The sequence below is a fragment of the Equus asinus genome, chromosome 5, assembly GCF_041296235.1.
Source record: "Equus asinus isolate D_3611 breed Donkey chromosome 5, EquAss-T2T_v2, whole genome shotgun sequence".
In the NCBI taxonomy this organism is placed as follows: domain Eukaryota; kingdom Metazoa; phylum Chordata; class Mammalia; order Perissodactyla; family Equidae; genus Equus; species Equus asinus.
In genome coordinates, this window is record NC_091794.1 from 104,338,778 (window position 1) to 104,357,200 (window position 18,423).

Here is an 18,423-nt window from a genome sequence, read left to right on the forward strand (position 1 = left end):
TGAATGTTGAACCAACCTTTCATACCTAGCAAAAAATCCCACTTGATTATGGTGTATAATTCTTCTTATAGATTGTTGGATTCAATTTGCTAACATTTTGTTGAGGGTTTTTGCATCTATCTTCACGAGAGATAATTGCCTGTAGTTTTCTTTTCTTGTAATGTCTTTATCTGTTTTTGGTATTAGGATAATGCTGCCTCATAGAATAAGTTAGGGAGTATTCCTTCTGCTTCTATCTTCTAGAAGACATTGTAGTGAATTGGTAGAATTTCTTAGTTAAATATTTGGTATAATTTACCAGTGAACCTATTTGAGCCTGGTGCTTTCTATTTTGAAAGGTTATTAATTCAATTTAGTTAATAGATAGAGGCCTATTCAGATTGTCTGTTTCTTGTTGTGTGAGTTTCGGCAGCTTGTGTCTTTAAAGGAATTTGCTCATTTCATCCAGTTTATCAAATTTATTAGTGTACAGTTGTTCTTAATATTCCTTTATTTTCCTTTTAGTGCCCATGAAATACATAGTGATGTTTTCCCTTCCATTTCTGATATTAGTAATTTGTGTCTTATCTCTTTTTTTCCTTAGTTAACCTGGCTATGGACTTACTCATTTTATTGATCATTTCAAAGAACCAGTTTTTAGTTTTGTTGATTTTCTGTATTGATTTCTTCTCTAATTTTTATTATTTCTTTTCTTCTCCTTATTTGGATTTAATTCACTTTTCTTTTTCTAGTTTCCTAAGGTAGAAGCTTAGATTATTGATTTTAGATTTCTCTTCTTTTCTAATATGTGTATTCATTGCTATAAATTTCCCTATAAACACTGTTTTCAGTGCATCCCATAATTTTGATAAGTTGTATTGCCATTTGTATTTAGTTCAAAATGTTTTTAAATTTCTCTTGAGTTTCTTCTTTGACCCATGTGTTATTTAGGAAAATTTTTAGTCATTATGGCTTCAAATCTTGCTTCTTTTCCTTTCTCTCTTTCTTCTCCTTCTGGTATTCTCATTACACATACGTTACACCTTTTACAATTGTCCACAATTCTTAGATATTCTTTAGAAGTGTATTGTCTAATCTCCAAGTATTTTGGGATTTCAACTCTCTTTCTGTTCTTGATTTCTAGTTTAATTCCATCGTGTCTGAGAGCAGACATTGTATGATTTCTACTCTTTTAAACTTGTTAAGGTGTGTTTTATGGCCCAGAATGTGGACCATCTTGGTGAACGTTTCATGTGCAAGTACCTTAGAATAACAAAATATTCCTAATTCCTCCCTCTAGTATATTGCTGTCATCCATTTCACTTATATGTAAACATACATAATCAAATACATTGTTGCTATTATTTTGAACAACCTGTTTCTGCTAGATCAATTAAGAATAAGAAAATAATAGTTTAATTTTACCTTAACTTATTCATTCTCCGCTGCTCTTCCTTTCTGTATGTAGATCTGAGTTTCTGACATGTATCATTTTCCATCTCTCCAAAGAAGTTCTTTTAATATTTCTTACAAGGCAGGTCAACTGGCAACAGATTCCCTCAATTTTTCTTTGTCAGAGAAAGTCTTTATTTCTCCTTCACCTTTGAAGGATAATGTTGCAAGGCACAGAATTCTAGGTTGATAGGTTGATGGAGTTTTTTCTCTTAATACTTTAAATATTTCACCCCCCTCCTCTTGCTTACGTGGTTTCTGAAGAGAAATCAGATGTAATTCTTATCTTTGCTCCTCTATAGGTAAAGCATTTTTTCCTTTTTTTTTTTCAAGATTTTTTCTTTATCTTTGATTTTCTGAAGTTTGAATATGATATGTTTAGGTGTAGGTTTGGGGGTATTTATCCTGCTTGGTATTCTCTGAGCTTCCAGGATCTGTGGTTTGGTGTCTGACGTGATTTGGGAGAAATTTTTAGTCATTATTGCTTCAAATATTGCTTCTGGCTTTTTCTCTCTTTCTTCTCCTTCTGGTATTCCCATTACACATATGTTACTCCTTTTATCTTTTCCCCACAGTTCTTAGATATTCTGTCTTTTTTTTCAGTCTTGTTTTCCTTTGCTTTTCAGTTTTGGACATTTCTGGTGTCACACCCTCAAGCTCAGAGATGCTTTCCTGTGTCCAGTCTACTAGCAAGCCCATCAAAGTCATTTTCCCTTTCTGTTATGGTGTTTTTGATCTTTAGCATTTCCTTTACATTCTGTCTTAGAATTCCCATCTCTCTGTTTGCATCATCCATCTGTTCTTGTATGTTGTCTACTTCCTCCATTGAAGCCATTAGCATATTATTCATGGTTTTTTAAAATTTCTGCTCTGCTCATTCCAGCTTCCTTGCCTTATCTGACCCTGGTTCTGACGCTTGTCCAGGCTCTTCAAACTGTGTCTTCTGTCTTTCAGTATGCCTTGTAATTTTTGGTGAAAGGTGGACATGAAGTATTGGGTGAAAGGAACTGCAGTAAATAGGCCCTTAGTAATGCAGTGGTAAGGTGTGGGGGGAGGGGAAGCATTTAAGGGGCCTCTCATGAGGTCTCAGTCTTTGGGTCAACCTGTGCCTCTGGACTCTGAACATCATCAGGGCTTCCCAGTCCCTCTGCCCCATTAGGTGGGACAAGATGGCTAGAGAGGGCTGGAGTTGGGTATTTCCCTTCCCCCAGGTATGTTAGGCTGATAAAAACCTCGGCAAATTAGACTCTGGCAAAATAGATTCTCCTGAGGGCAGGAGTTGTGAGGAACGGCATGCTCTGGTTCCTTTCAAAATGGTTCCTTCTCCCCTCCCCCTCCCAGAAGCACGAGGGGATCTTTCTCCAAGACTCACTGTGAGGGCCTGGCAGAGCTCCCAGAGGCAGAACTCACAGAAGTGTGGGGGCCTCCCGACGACAAGTCTCTCTGCAGTTTTTAACTCTCAGTCTTGACCACGCTGAGCCTCCAGGAAATCATCAATTACAGTGCAGGTTTTCTAGAGGACCCCAAGCAGCAGGATCGGGCTAACGTGCGGCAGATCTGGCCAGGTGAACAACTTTGATAAACCGTCAGGGTTTATCTCAGAAAGACAGGTGCTTTCTCTTTAAGTTTTGTATTGGTTTTACTCTTGGGCCTGAAGCATCAATCCAGGCACAGCAGGCTGTGTTACTATTGTGCAAACTCTGCCTTGGCCCACAGGGAGGAAATCTCAGGTAGTTTGATCATCTACGACAAGCCTGGGCGGTGAGTTGGGGCTGACCCAGATGCATTTCAGGGCGAAGGTGATGTTTCCCTGAACCCCCGAAGACCTCATTCAAGGCTTCCCCTCTTAGGAGATACAAGTCACTGTATTTTGGGGAGGGAAGCGAGTTCACACATGGCTTCCATACAAAAAGTACAGTTCCAGGGGCACACGTGGTGCCCCTGGAAGAAAGTACAGCTTGCAATTTTGGGGTCCTCTGAGTGGGACCTACATCAGTTGTAGGGCACAAGTTGACAGTGCTTCCAACCAACGCACTGGCTGGCTGGTGGTAGGCAGGAGGGGCTCCAAGCAACAGAGCAGCTGCTTCTCCAGCCTGAACTCACTGCAGAGCCTTCTCTCACTCTGGTCCCCACTCAAAACAGGCGGCTAGGCTGGGCGGGATTTTGTAGCCAGGTATGTTGCCTCCACAAACCCAAAAAGCCTAACGAGCGTTGTGCATTTTTCAGGGTACATGTTACAAGCGCAGCAACTTGTCCTCATCTTACCCAGAAACTTCGCTGAGATGACTGTCCCTTGGCTGGGGGTTTATCTCCTGCCCTCCACTTCACGTATGTCTCACTAAAGCATCCTAGACGACATGCTCTCCAGATCCAGCAAGGTTAAGTCACTCGCTGTCTGGCTCCAGGGTCCACGTGCCTGACCATTTCCTGCCACACACGATGCTCACCCTTTGACACCTTCCTCCCCCTCTGCCTCCATCCAATCTGGTCACACACTGCTCTTGAGGCCCCCTCTATCTCCTTGATAAATTGCAAATCCGTTCTCTCTTCTCGGTCCCTACAGCCGCTGTTACCAATCCATTCCTCCACCCCTTGTTCCATTCTAATGGATTGTTTTTTCTTTTTCTTTTTTTTTTTTTTTAGTTCTTTTGTTTTCATTTTTGCTTTTTCGGGGAGTAAGGAGGGGGTGGGAAGGTTGTGATAGCATTTTAACTCACCATTCGGTCCTTTGCAACATGTTTCCCAACTTCCTCCAGGACAATTTTTCTAAAATATAAATTGAGTTATATTGCTTCCCTGATGAAAAACATTAAATAGTTTCCCAAAGGCTTTAAGTTGAACTCTAAATTCCTTGATATGGCCCACAAAGTCTTGAGTGAGCTGTCCTTTGCCCGATTTTTCAGACACTCTTGTCGCGCCCCCGTTCACACCTTGCACATCCCCGTGTGACCTTGGGTGAATCATCTCACTCTTGGAGCATCTGTTCCCCAATTGCAAAATGATGGGGTTAGACTAGAAGGGTCCTATGTCTTTGCCCAGCCCTTAAAAAAGTCAGTGATCCTGACTTTTTACTTACCAACTCTTCCATTGCGATACTTATAGCTGTCTGGATCTTTTGCGTGTATCCACAATTTCCTTTAAATGTTCTGGGATGTAAGTTTTAGGTAGGTCCTTGAAGGCAGAAAACATCCTAAGAAGATTTTATTGTACTTGAGGCTAATAAAGACTTGCACGAGAAAAAAGAAGACTACTGGTGTGATTTCTTTCTCTACATTGGACCCTGTCTAATACAAGGGCATAGAGTTTATCACATAAATAGAGTGGGAAGGGATTAGAAGCAGGTCCAGATTACTCCCTCCTGGGAAGACCAGATGATGGTGATGTGGTGGGAGCAGGAAGAGTTAGGACTGGAGAGAAATGAGAGGACCTCTGCTGAGGGACCCCATGGGGAAGAATCTCAAGATACAGCCTGGAACCATCTGTCACTTGCTCCAGAAGGTCAAGCCAATGGCTGTAGACCATACCGTATTTCTTAGGCAGAGAAATTGCATTGACTGTTCTTCCCATCACCCGCTGGTGAGACCTTTTGTGGTGGACAGATTCCACAGCGGCCCCCATGATCTCCATACCCTGGTGTTCACATGCTTGTATGATTCCTTTGTGTGGGGAAGACCTGTGATTTGCTTCTAATTAATGAATTGTGGCAAAAGTGACAGCATATACATGATTACATGTTTGTGATCACATTACTTTAGACTCTGGTGGCCATCTTGCTGGACTCCGTCTCTCCCTTACTTGCTTTACGGGAGCAAGCAGTCATTTGGGAAACCTCATGTGGCAAGAAACTGTGAGTGGCCTCTAGAAGCTAAGGGTGGCTTCTGGCCAACAGCTAGCAAGAAACTGAAGCCTTCAGTCTACAACCTCAAGGAATTGAATTCTGCCAACCACTGGACTGAGCCTGGAAGTAGACCCTGCCCCAAGGCTCAGGTGAGACCACAGCCCCAACACCTTGACTGCAGCTAAGCTGTTCCAACTCCTGACCCACAGAAACTATGAAGTAATAAATGCGTGTTGTTTTAAGCCACTAAATTCACAGTATTATTGTTACACAGCAATTGACACACTCTCCCATCAAAGCTGCTTGCATAAAACTCATGGATCATGATGCCTGCCCATGCCCACGCCCCCAGGAGCCCCGTCCAGTCTGCTCGTATAGAAACCTGCTCCCCTTTCAAGGATCCAAGACGCCTGTAAGACCCTTCCTCCATCCATCATAGGTGAGGTCCTTGGTACCAAGAGAGCTTATGGCTGCAGAGAAGGGAGAGGCTCAAACTTTAGCACTTGGTGGGGCTAGACAGCAGTAAGGCCCAGGGCTATTACAGATGCATCAAGCAAACAGGGGCCCAATGCTAAATCTGATGCGGACTGCCCCCAGCGTGCAGTGCAAAGACTCCCTCCCCTTTCCCTGGGAGCAGGGAAAGCGGTGCCGTCTAAGGCAGGGCGAGTTCTTTGTAAACGTGGGAACAATATATAAACTCCCCTAGGGAACGCTGTTTCCACATCCCAGATGGCATCCGGAGGTTCCCAAGACAGCCCTGCCTCTGAGAACCTGCCTGCCTCTGGGTAGCCAGTGATCTGACTTTGAAATTCGGATTGTAGACTTGAGTTCAACAAAGCTCACAGCCCCCCAGAGCCCACCATTTTCCTCATCACCTCCCTCTTGCCTCTTCTCCCGTCTCCCTTTCCCTTAATCTCCTCTGAAACCTCCCCCTAGTCCAGCCCAAGGGTGGCTATATCAACAGGAGAGTTCCATTGCAACAGCATTTCTCAGGCCAGCTGGAACCAACCTGGAACCAGTCTGTTGGAATTGGCTGGTGACCTTTGACCCCAGGGACAATTAGGTGCCCCCTCCTCCAACAGGAACCACGGCCCCAAGCAATGCTTTGGCATCACGGTATAGACTCACCATGGACAGTACGACCAGCTGTTGGCCTTCACCCCCACAGACCTTGTGTGTTAGGGCCTTGAGAAATGTTTAAAGGCACTTTTTTCTCCCTTTGATATTTATTTCTCCTGAATGAGAATGTTAGAGAATGTTGCTAGATCCAGAATTGAACGTTGTTGGCGCTGGAAGGAAAGAGGCACAGTTTGGATTCTCTTAAATACTGAGCAAGACTGTTCCTAGCTGACTTCTCGTCCTCCCCACGTAGGCCAGGCCTTGGCTTAGCATCTCCCTAATCAATGAAATAGGGTTCACAAAGGGCTCAGCTGGAAGTCCGCATTTTCCATGCCCTACTCAGGGCCCCAGGGTCACCATACGCTCTTTATATAACGGACCACAGCATTCACCATTTTCAGGGAGCATGGGAAAGAGAAACCTTCTTATCAAATAACGTTATAGGCCCAGGAAAGCCATACTCCACACAGAACCACGTCATGAGGACTCCCTGGTCCTCCAAGTGCTTCTCAGAGAGCAAGTGTCATCGTGGAGGATGTCATTCTCACCGCTCCCCAGGATGGCCTCAGGAAGCTGAGTGAGCGAGAGTCTCGGCGTCTCTTGTGAGGGGTGAATTTTCTGCACCCAAAATTTGTTTTCTAGGTAGGCAGCCTCCCTAAAGGCGGCCAGGGAGGCCGGCCCTGTGGCCGAGTGGTTAAGTTAGCGCCCTCTGCTTCGGCGGCCCAGCGTTTCACAGGTTCGGATCCTGGGCGCGGACATGGCACCGCTCATCAGGCCACGTTGAGGCAGCGTCCCACATGCCACAACCAGAGGACCCACAACTAAAATACAGAACTATGTACTGGGGGGCTTTGGGGAGAAAAAAAGGGAAAAGTTTAAAAATTTAAAAAATCTTTAAAAGCGCCCAGAAACAGGGGTTGGCAGCCCGTCTTCTTGAATCTCTCAGGTATGATGTCAGGGCTGAGGCACCTCCTGTCCTTCCTCCAGAGATCCAGGGTGTGAAAGCACTGTTCTCGACGGCACCCCACCAGTAGGAGTGGACGATGAGATGTTTCAACACACAAGTCGTCACGAACTTCCGGGAGAGGAACGGGAGGTTTTGTTTCTGCTGGAAGGACAACTGCGTAAATCAGGCTGGGCCCCGACCCGGGGACACCTGATCTGCCACCAAGGTCTGGGTGACAGAGGTCAGAAACCTTTCCCAACGTTGTCTCCCCAGATTACAACCTGGAGGATCCGCCCCCTCGGTTTTCAGGGCCTTCAGGAAGCGAATGGGGGCCTTCAGGCAGTCCTGGGAAAGGACCCGGGAATGGCGATCAGGAAGCCTGCGGTACCTCGGGAGCAAGCAGCGAACAAAAGCCACCAGTGTGGACAGGTGCCGCTGGGAAGGTGTTTCAGTTGTGTCCTCAACGCCCCCTTGCAATCCCGTATCTGATTAAACCCTCAGAATGACCCCGAGGTAAGGATTTCAATCCCATTCTTGGCATAGGAGGATTGAAGACCCTTCCCTTAGCCTAACGGGCAGGGATTCCTGTTTCCTTCGAAACTCTGCCCTGTTTCCTGTGGATGGAGGCACCCCACACAAGAGTGTGCAACGTGAAAGCTATTGGCGCTGGGAGCAAAACCACCGGCGATGCCAGGAGGAGCGAATGAAGCTACTGCCCATCCCCCTGCCTGTCAGGAGAGAAAAGGATGGACAAAGTAAAGGCCACGTTTGTTCTGACCCCTTGGCTCCAAGGGTTGCCTTCCCTCCTGGGGTCGCGGGGAGGAGAGAAGGGCTTGGGGAGCGTTCTGAGGGAGAAAGTGTCGAAGCGGGGGGCAGGGCAGAGCTGAGCCTGTGGAAGGACGGGTGCCGCGGCCGGCGGGAAGCATCCCCAGGGTTGGTGCGAGCCCCAAAAGTGTCGCTCCTCATAGGAATTCAAGAGCAAAGAGAAGGAGCTTAAAGCGAGCTCCTAGATGTGGTGTACACACAACGGAACAGCCATGAGAAAGAAGGGAATCCCGCCATTTTCAACAACTTGGATGAGACTTGAGGGCATTATGCTAAGTGAAATAAGTCAGACAGAGAAAGACAAATACCGTATGGAATCACTCATATATGGAACCGAAAAAAGCCACACTCAGAAAAACCGAGTAGATGGCAGCTACCAGGGGCTGGGGGGCCGGGGGCTGAAGGGAGGGGGAGATGAGGGGATACTGGTCAGAGGGCACAAACTTCCACTTATTAGATTAACAAGTTCTGGGGACCTGGCGTACAGCATGGTGATTACAGCTAATAATACCGTATGATATCCTCGAAAGCTGCTAACAGTAGATCTTAAATGTTCTCACCACGAAAAAAAACCCAGTAATTATGTGATGGAATGCAGGAGTTAGTTAATGCTGTGACGGTATCATTTTGCAGTATATACACGTATCAATCAACACGTTGTACCCAAATTTACACAATGTTGTCTGCCAATTATATCTCAGTAAAGCTAGGGAAAAACTAACTTCTAAAAATGGTAAAACACTAACTAACTAATGTCTGAATCAAGATAGGAAAATAGAGAGAATGAGTTTAAAAAATAGAAACGGTTTGGCTAAACCGCTCAGATTAGAGTTTATTTAAAACATGGTCATTATCCTAAATTTTATTTGAGATTGTTACTAATCGTCTTTTCTGTTCCTTCAAGCTATCATTTAAGAGCATCAAAAAAGTATATTCTAGGGGCTGGCCCAGTGGCACAGCGGTTAAGTGCGCATGTTCTGCTTCGGCGGCCCAGGGATCACTGGTTCGGATCCCAGGCGCGGACATGACACCGCTTGGCACGCCATGGTGTGGTAGGCGTCCCACATATAAAGTAGAGGAAGATGGGCACAGATGTTAGCTCAGGGCCAGTCTTCCTCAGCAGAAAGAGGAGGATTGGTGGCAGATGTTAGCTCAGGGCTAATCTTCCTCAAAAAAAAAAGTGTATTCTACTTGAAAGATTAAATTTGGAAGAAGCTCATAAGGAAAAATGACACCTTAGACTAGTGGCTTTCAACCTTTGTTAGAACCACACAGTTTCTTTTTCTACTAAAATGGTGAGGGAGCCCTGCTGTATAAAATAAGATGGGCAGTTGTTCCGGTTTTGCCCGAGGATAAGGGGCCTGGAGCTCCCCCACTCTTCTTCCTCTCTGACCTCCACGGCCACCTCTGGGGCAACGCGGAGAACCCCAGTGCTCTAAGGAACCCAGTTTGAAAAACGCCACCTTCTATTAGCCTTTGAATTTTGTTTCCTTTCAAAGTGGCTCTGAAGCATCATCTTTAAGGACAGGCTGTGACGGATTGATTGTAGCTTTGCAACATTTCCTCAGTGAGCCATCCACTGATAAATAAGTCGCGGGTACCAACATGGGTTCCCTCGTAAACGCAGGTGAACACACACTGTCTGTAGGGTCCCCGCAGTGAGGTGACCCCAGCACCAGGAGCAGCAGGCACAAACTTCAGCTTCCGTTTTCCATTTCTGGAAGTGAAGACACCTCCCTAAATGTTGAATATGCAAATATGGCATTATGAACGAGCTAACAAACACTGTGTATTAGAACTGCCGACCTTCGGGCAGAGGCAGAAGTGGCCAGGGTCTTCCCTGGTCCCTCTTGCCCACCCGGGGCGGGGGCGACGCCTCTGCAGAACCGAAAGGTCGAGAGGCTGAGCTTCTCCAGGAGCCGAGGTGGGGAGTCTCATTGTGTCCTGACGGAGTCAGGGAACACCTAGACCAGAACATCTCCCTGTGCTCCGTGCCTCTCGGAACATGTCCTCCCGGGCACCGTCCACCGGCAGCCCCCTCGCAGCCTGAAGAAACTTACCTGCCTTTCCACCTCCACCAGCCGCGCCATCAAGCTTGGTGAGGCCCACGAGCCGGGTCTTTTCATCTCTCTAGAATAGCGATATCCTTGGCAATTTCCCGGAATGTATAATGCAGGTGCTTATTAACACCTCTCAACGTTCAAGGGGTACTTTCATTAGCACAAAGCCCTTCGGAGATGTAGAGTCTGAGGGAAACTCCAATGGTGGATGTCCAGACAATGCTAGGCCAGTTGGGAAGTATGTCAATGAGTACTGGAGAGATGCTGTCTTCCTCACTCTCATGGAGAAGACCAGAGACGCCAAGTAAGTTGCTTTAAGTCACACAGCTGTACTGTCTACCCAGCCTGGGAGCAGTCAAGGTTTGAAGGGGGTCATTGTAGAATTTGGAGCTGTGGGGACCTGGAATTGGCCACCCCAAGATATATCTCTTTGGCATCAGGATTATTTGAGGCTGATTGCTTTTGATAAACTGGGACAGGGAAGGAGGAATGGAACTTGCCCTTTGTTAGGACACATTTACATTTGTAAGGTAAATCTCTATCTGTAAAGGTGCCTCCCTCTCTGTACCAGGAAGAAGAAACGAGATGATCTTCTCTCTAGAAACTATTAATCAATGCCAAAGGCAAGGACTTAAATCTGCCTTTTATTGTGCTTGTCTGGTAACCTCCTGTAACTGACTTCCCTCCCCCTCCCAACGGTGGCATTTCTTTAAGGATTAAGCATCTTTCCTTAGGCTAGGAACTGATTGCTGCGCTCACCTGTGACCGCCCAGCTCCAGACGATAGACTGGCCTCCTGCTACGCCTATTGTGATAGCAGACCATTACCTGCTGTGTCCATCAAGCTCTGTGCTGACAGGGCAATCTTGTGACTATTGTGGGAGGGACATTTCAATCACATGTGAAACACCCTGTTTGGGGGTATATAACCACTATGTGCACCCCACTTCTTCGGTGCCCTTTCTTCCTTCGGGAAGAAAGGCCCCAGGCCATGGTTCCTCATAAAGCTTTGTTTAATTTTCTCTTGCTATTCTGTCTCACGTGAATTTAATTCGTTCTCCAGCCAGACGAACCCACATTTGGGAAGAGGAAATGTCTTCCTTCCCTACAGAGCTAAAAGGGAAATTTGTAGCTTCTCTCATTTGCCTCCTCTAAATTCAGAACTGCTGTGGGGTGGGCACAAGCGGCAGGATTTCCCAAATTGCAGCAGGCAATGCCAGCATCAGGGGAGGCTGTGAAAGACTGACCCCACAGAGAGAAGGGGCTGTGGGTGCACACTTCATTAACACCGTTTGAGGGAGGTGGCAGAGGGAGGGTCAAAACTGAATCAGGCGGGCAGCTCCCAAGTAGGTCTCATCCCCAGCTGCCTGGACCCCACCCAGAGACTGACAGTCAGCCTGGGGTGGGGCCTGGGTGTACGGCTTTAAAGCCCCCAGGTGATTTTAAAGCACAAGCAGCAGCTGGCCTGGTGGCATAGTGGTTAAGTTCACATGCCCTGCTTTGGTGGCCTGGGGTTCACAGGTTTGGAACCTGGCATGCACCTAACACTGCTCATCAAGCCATGCTGTGGTGGCGTCCCACATAAAATAGAAGAAGATGGGCAACAGATGTTAGCTCAGAGCCAATCTTCCCCAGCAAAAAAAAAAAGAAAGAAAGAAAGAAATCACAAGCAGCCAGTGGAGACCCTGCTAGCCACATCTGGGTCCTGGCGACCTTTGCCACTTCACCTCCCGGCTCTGTCACCCAACATTCTTCCCCTCAAGCACCTGTTCCAGAGCTCTGTGCTTGCTACCCCTTCTGCTTAGACTTAACAGGGCTGGGACCAGGTGAGGCAAGCAGGCACTCGCCCTGGGTGCAACATTAAGGGGACGCCAACACGCTCCATACCTGAGATAAATAATCCTTTGGTGTGATGTTTTAAGGAATCAAAATGATGCTGAAAGCATCAGTGATGAACACCTATCAACACTTTAAATAGTTAGGGTCCTGCTTTGCGTTTGCCCAACTTGCCCACTTCTGTTGGATCCTACCTTTATATAAATGTTGATATTTGGTTCATCATAGTTTTTTGCATTAATATTGATTTTTTTTAAATAAATTGTATTAAAAAATTACTTATCTTGAGGATGCATTTTTTGGTGCCTCTTTCAACATGCAGCCCGAGGTAAGCACCTCACAGCATCACCCCGTTCCAGGCCCGCTTAGAATGCTCTTTCCTGGCCCCGCAAGGCCGGCTCCTTCTTACCTGTTGGGCCTGGGTTTGAAATTTCCCATCTTGGGGAGGCTTTCTCTTTTCGGGAGAACTAAAGAAGCGCCAGAGGCATTCTCCACCCCCTCACCCTGTGCTGCCACAAGACAGGAAACTACCCGACATGCGTTGCCCTTCGTCGTCCAGCCCCCTCTCTTGAATCGGCTCCATGAGGCTCTTTCTTGTTCTCCACTGCATTCCCCGTACCTGGAAGAGGGTCTGACACAAAGCAGGTGCTCAGTAAATAACTGCTGAGTGAGCCCTGGCTTTACTTTAGGAGGTGTCATCCCCACACAGAGGAAGGGTAACAGTCTCAGCCAACTATTGGGGTGCTCTCGGGGGCCTCTGAAAGGGAAGAGTGATCTTGGACAAGCGGGGGGCGGGTGAACAGAAGATGGGAGACATTCATGGTTAACTTCTGAAAAAGGGAGAGCGTCCCAGCAGCCAATTCAGATGCTGGTATTTCCACCGCCAGGTGGCAGCACACCCTAATCTCAGGGAGTTTCATGATGGGAGAAGCCAGCCTCTTTCCAGGGGCCAATTTCCCCACGGGTCCGTCCAGCCACCGACGCATCCACTTGATTGATTGCTCATGAGCACAACCTTTCGTCCAGCTATTCGCCCATCCATCCATCTACATATTCACGCACTTACACATTCACTCAACAAACGAAAACCACGGGCCCGGCATAGGGGATACGCCAGCAACCAGAAGCCTTCCCCGCACCCTTGGAGCTTCCATTTTTAGTTGAGGGAAGACAGACAGTAAATAAGGGAACGCATGAAGAGCAAGATAAGTTCAGATCGGACAAGTGCCACGAAGAAAACGTAGAAGGATGATGTCGAGGAGGGAGATGGGGACGGGGTGGGGCTGTGGAGTGGGCAGGGAGAGGTCGTCAGATAAGGTGGGCAGGGAGGCCACCCTGGGGAGGGACATTTGAGATCCGACTGGAAGAACGAGGGGTCGCCTGTCATGCAAAGTCAGGGGGAGCGGGGAGACATCTCTTGAGGCCGAGGGAGAAGCCAGTGCTGAAGATTCCGAGCGGAAGCAGCCTGGTGTGGCCGTGGCAGAGGCAGACCCAGGGGGCCGGGTGGGAGAGGCGGGCAGGGCCAGCTCGGTCAGGGCCTCACAGGCTGCGGAGGGAGCTTGGGTTTCACCTAAGGGTGCTGGAAAGCCACAGAGGGGGTTAAGCGCAGGCCTAACGAGCTCTGGCTTGTAGTTTTCAGGGCCATTTCTGGCTGCTGGGGGAGGAAGAGACTGTGGGGGCAGAGGTGAAGCAGGCAGAGCAGGAGCAGGGGTGCGGGGTGAAGAGGTGCAGGCCGGAGAAGAGGCATCTCGGATCTCGGAGGTATTGCAGAGCCCAAGAGAAACGCACAGGTTGGGGCTGTATCGCCGGGGGAGAACAGACAGGACCAGCGAGGGCTGTGGGTGGTGCGGGAAGAGAGGAGGCCACGAACGCCCCCCTGAGACACATCACTAGCCTCACCCAGAGCAACACCGTCAGAGGACAGGAAAGAACGTCTTCCATGTAGGTTTGCACACCAGCAGCTCACTCGAGCCCAAAGCCCTTGGTCTGGGCTCCCTATAAAAATCTCCAACTGCTGGATTTCTCAAAAAATTAAAAATAGAAATACAGTATCACCCAGCTATCCCACTACTGGGTATTTATCCAAAGAACTTGAAGACAACAATTCAAGGAGACTTTTGCACCCCTGTATTCATTGCAGCCTTATTCACAATAGCCAAGATGTGGAAGCAACCCAAGAGCCCATCAACTGAGGAATGGATAAAGAAGATGTGATATATATATACAATGGAATACTACTCAGCCATAAAAAAGACAAAATTGTCCCATTTGCAACAACATGGATGGACCTCGAGGGTATTATGTTAAGCTAAATAAGCCAGACAGAGAAAGACAAACACTGCATGATTTCACTCACATGTGGAAGATAAACAGACACATGGACAAAGAGAACAGATGAGTGGTTACCAGAGGGGAAGTGGGTTGAGAGGTGGGCACAAGGGGTGAAGGGGCACACCTATAAGATAACCGGCAAATAATAATGTACAACTGAAATTCCACAATGTTATAAACTATTGTGACCTCAATAAAATAAAACAAAACATTTTTTAAACTCCAACTGCTGACTCCTTTGAGTTACTCCAGAAAGTTCCCGGGGCGGAGTGGGCAGAGCTGTGCGTGTCGATGGGGCTCTTCCTTTACGAAGCCTCAGGGAAGTGCCTTCCCCAGGCTCTAGAATCAGCCGCCGCCCCCCCCCCCCCCCCGCTGCCCCCCTCCCCCGTGGAAGAAGCTGATGCCTCCCGGGGTGGGGGATGCGGACTTGAGCGGGAACAGTCTCATGGATATGGTTCCCAGTTCCCAAGATGCCCCAATGCATTTCTTCCATGGAGAGACCCACACACACACACACACAAGGCTTTAGTTTCTCGAAAGGAAATTCCAGCAAAACCATTATTTCTCACTTGAGTTGGAGGAGAGTGAGGTGTCCTCAAGGTGGAAATGGCTGCTTTTCACACCACTTGGGCCACATCTGAGGAGGACACCGGGCCTCCGTGCTGGGCCGCCCTGGACCTTCAACAGCTCTGAGCGCTGTAAGGCCAGGGCGCTTCCTGTCGGCGCAGGTTGGCTCCAGCTCCCCACCCCTCCACTGTATCTCCCCACACACTCTGGGCCCACCCAGGGCCCGCAGTGCACTCTGGGAGCTATGGATGTCCCCTCTCTCCTGCCGCCTCCTGCCAGGCTGAGATTTCTGCATTGCACGTCCCGAGCGTGGGCACTGTCGTGATTTTGCTCTCAGCGATGCTGGGCGGGGCTCTCTCTCTCCCTCCTTCCCTCTCTATCTCTCTGTGCCCTGCTCCTCTGTTCCCTCTGGCTTTTGCTTCCCTCTCTCTCTTCCGACTTCCTCAAGACAGAGGCCACACTCTCTTTCGTATCTGCTCGTCAGTTTCCCTCCCTCTTCCCTTCCCTTCCTCTCTCCCACCCCCCTCCTTTTCTCCCTTCAACATCAAACATTTACCGCCTGCCAATCACTGGTTGGTTTCTGAGGATTCCAGAACAATTTCAGACCCAGTCCCTGCCCTCAAAGGGCTCACAGCCCCGGAGGGATGACCAGCTCCAGCCGCAGCATCCTTCACGCTCGGTGCACTTGATTGCTCAGATCTAAGCTCCTCGGAGGCGGGGACTGCCTCATCCACCTCGGTGAGCCCCGCCCCGAGCGCAGGACCTGGCACCTGGCAGATGCTTCCCATGCTCATAAGTGAGTTCACCCAGCATCTCAGGGCAGCCGCGCCAGCCGGGCCCGGAGCAGGGATCCTACAAGAAGCCAAACTGTGGTTTCCAAATCTGCTGCAGCTCTAGGCACAGGCTGGACCTCAGGCATTTTTAAACCATTGATGCTCCCGTTTGTACTACTATTAATAAATTATTATAAACAATAACATTATAATAATGTTATTTTATAACTATATGAAAATATTGTAAATTTATATGTAAACAATATATGTCTGTAATATTTATATATAAGCAATATATGTTTGTAATAGTATAAATAATAATAAGTAATAATCAATCTTCCTTCACTTGCCTCTGTCCGAAATTGCCAGCTCTGGAACATGTGGACTCGCTGTTGGAAAAACCAAAGCAAATCGAACGTCTTGGTCGTCTCTAGTGACCTTTCCGAAAGTCACGCAAAGAGAGGTTTATTACCACCTTGCATTGTTCAGAAGCCCAGGAACAGTTACTCTTCTAGATGCTGGAGACAGAGAGAAATGAGACGTGATCTTTGCTGACAAGAAGCATTCGGTTTGCTGGAAGGAGAAGCGTAGATGATCATATCCGCGCAATACAGCCTTAGAGGGGCTCTAAGGAACTCTGAGCGGGAGACTGAGGGCCTCTAAGGAGGCAGCAGCCATCACTGTGAAGGTCAGGGATGGCTTCAGTGAGAACACGGCCTTCAGTTTGAATGTGAAAGTCAGCTTGGTGTCCATCTACCTGGTGGAATCACACAGAGAGGATGTCTTTATGTCTGGCGTCCTTCACTCAACACTGGGTTCGTGAAATCCTTCCACGTTGTATAGATTGGTCTGTTCATTCTCGTTCTTGTGTAGCATTCCATTGTATGAATATACCACAACTTTTTATTCTCTCTGCTGATGATGAACATTTGCGTTTTTGCCAGCTATTAATGTATTGCTTCTCAGGCCCAAATCAGCATTTTTGCCTGCTCTGTGAAAACAGAGCTGGAACCTTTCAATATTTTCCCTTGGTCCATTGGCGCTGAGCATCATGAGGAAAGGGTGCTGGGGAGACCTCTCAGCTCTGCTTCTTGGTTCCGGCGCTCACAGGGGGCAGGGTCCTGCAGCCCAGGTGGCTTTGCCAGTGCCCAGTTTCTGCAGTTCTGCAGTGTTTCCCAGAGGGTGCTCTGCTGCTGTCCCCGTGGGACTTCCCGGCATCTACCCTCCCCCCACCAAAAACTTTGCTGGAAATCTGCCCTCTTGAGCGCTGGGAGAGCCATTCATTCACAGGGAGGTGTCTTGCTTGAGGGACTCTGAAATGAAACTACCCACGGGGGCTGGAAGGGAAGGCTACTGCAGGAGGCGGTGCCAGAGAAGCCATCTGCCCCACAGGAGCTTGGAGCGGAAGAGCCACACGCACTGCAGGATCTGAGGACTGGGGAGCCACCCACGCTCCAGGAGTGGGCCTGGAGAAGCATCTGGAACAATTTATGCCCCTGAGCATTGTTGAAAACAACAGAACATTAACTTGCAATTAGTAGAGACTAACAGCTGGTGTGACACCAACAAAGGCCAACAGCTTAAGAGAGAGATCAGGGAAAGTCAAAGAGGGCCCTAATGAAAACAATGCCATCCCAGGCTGATTGTACACCGCCCAGGGCTGCACCCTCTGAGGGGCGACTGGGAAGTTGCACAATGCAAGGGAAACAGACTTGACTGAAATAGTCCACCCAAGTCACCAAACAAATAAACAAGCAAACAAAGGAAGCAACACCCCCGGGGAAGAGTGAGGAAGGAATCAGTAATCCACATTGCTACAATATAATATTGAAAATCTCCAGTTTTCAACAAAGAAAATTATGAGACACGCAAAGAAGCAGAATAGTGTGATCCATATGGAGCAAAAAACACAGGCAATAGAGACTGCCTTTGAGAGGACCCAGATGTCAGACTTAACGAAGACTCCAAAGAAGCTGTTATAAATATGTTCAAAGAGCTAAAGAATATCATGCTTAAAGAAGTAAAGGAAAGTATGAAAACAGTATTTCATGTAGAGAATACCAATAAAGAGATACAGGACAAAAACCACATGTCCATCTCAGTAGACGCTGAAAAAGCACTTAAAACTCAAACCCTTTCATGAGAAAAACAATAAAAAAAACCTCAAGCTAGAAAGAAACTTCCTGACTAAGGGCAGCTAAGAAAAAGCCATACCTAACATCATACTTAATGTATGTATTAGTTTCCACTGCTGCTGTAACAAATTTCCACCAACCTAGCGGCTTAACCAATACGAACTCATCATCTTAGGGTTCTACAGGTCAGAAGTCTGATACGGATCTCATTGGGCTAAAATCCAGGGGTCAGTAGGCTTGCGTTCCTTCTGGATGCCCCAGGACAGAATCTGTTCCCTTGTCCTTCCCAGCCTCTAGGGGCCACCCACATTCCTTGGCTCACAGCGCTCTTCCTCCATCTCCAAAGCCAGAAACATAGAGCCAAGTCCATTTCACGCTGCCATCTCTCTGCTTCTCCTCCTCTGCCTCCGTCTGCCACTTCTAAGGGCCCTTGTGATTACACTGGGCTCCCCCAGATAGTTTAGGATCATCTTTCTAGTTTAAACTGATTGGCAATCCACAACCTTAATTCCCCTTTGCCATGTAAGGTGGTATATTTCAGGTTCCAGGATTAGGATATGAAC

The 18,423-nt window shown here is 47.9% G+C and overlaps 1 protein-coding gene across 1 annotated transcript; it reads right to left on the bottom strand.

The window, feature by feature from the left end:
• Nucleotides 1-6,741: 6,741 nt before the first annotated feature.
• LOC106827969 (arylacetamide deacetylase-like 4) lies at nt 6,742-16,478 on the bottom strand. The gene is given in 8 exon segments (XM_070511426.1): nt 6,742-6,809; nt 6,812-6,910; nt 6,913-6,964; nt 6,966-7,006; nt 7,293-7,463; nt 7,616-7,722; nt 14,762-14,871; nt 16,407-16,478. Coding segments are annotated over 8 exon segments (720 nt in total).
• Nucleotides 16,479-18,423: the final 1,945 nt, after the last annotated feature.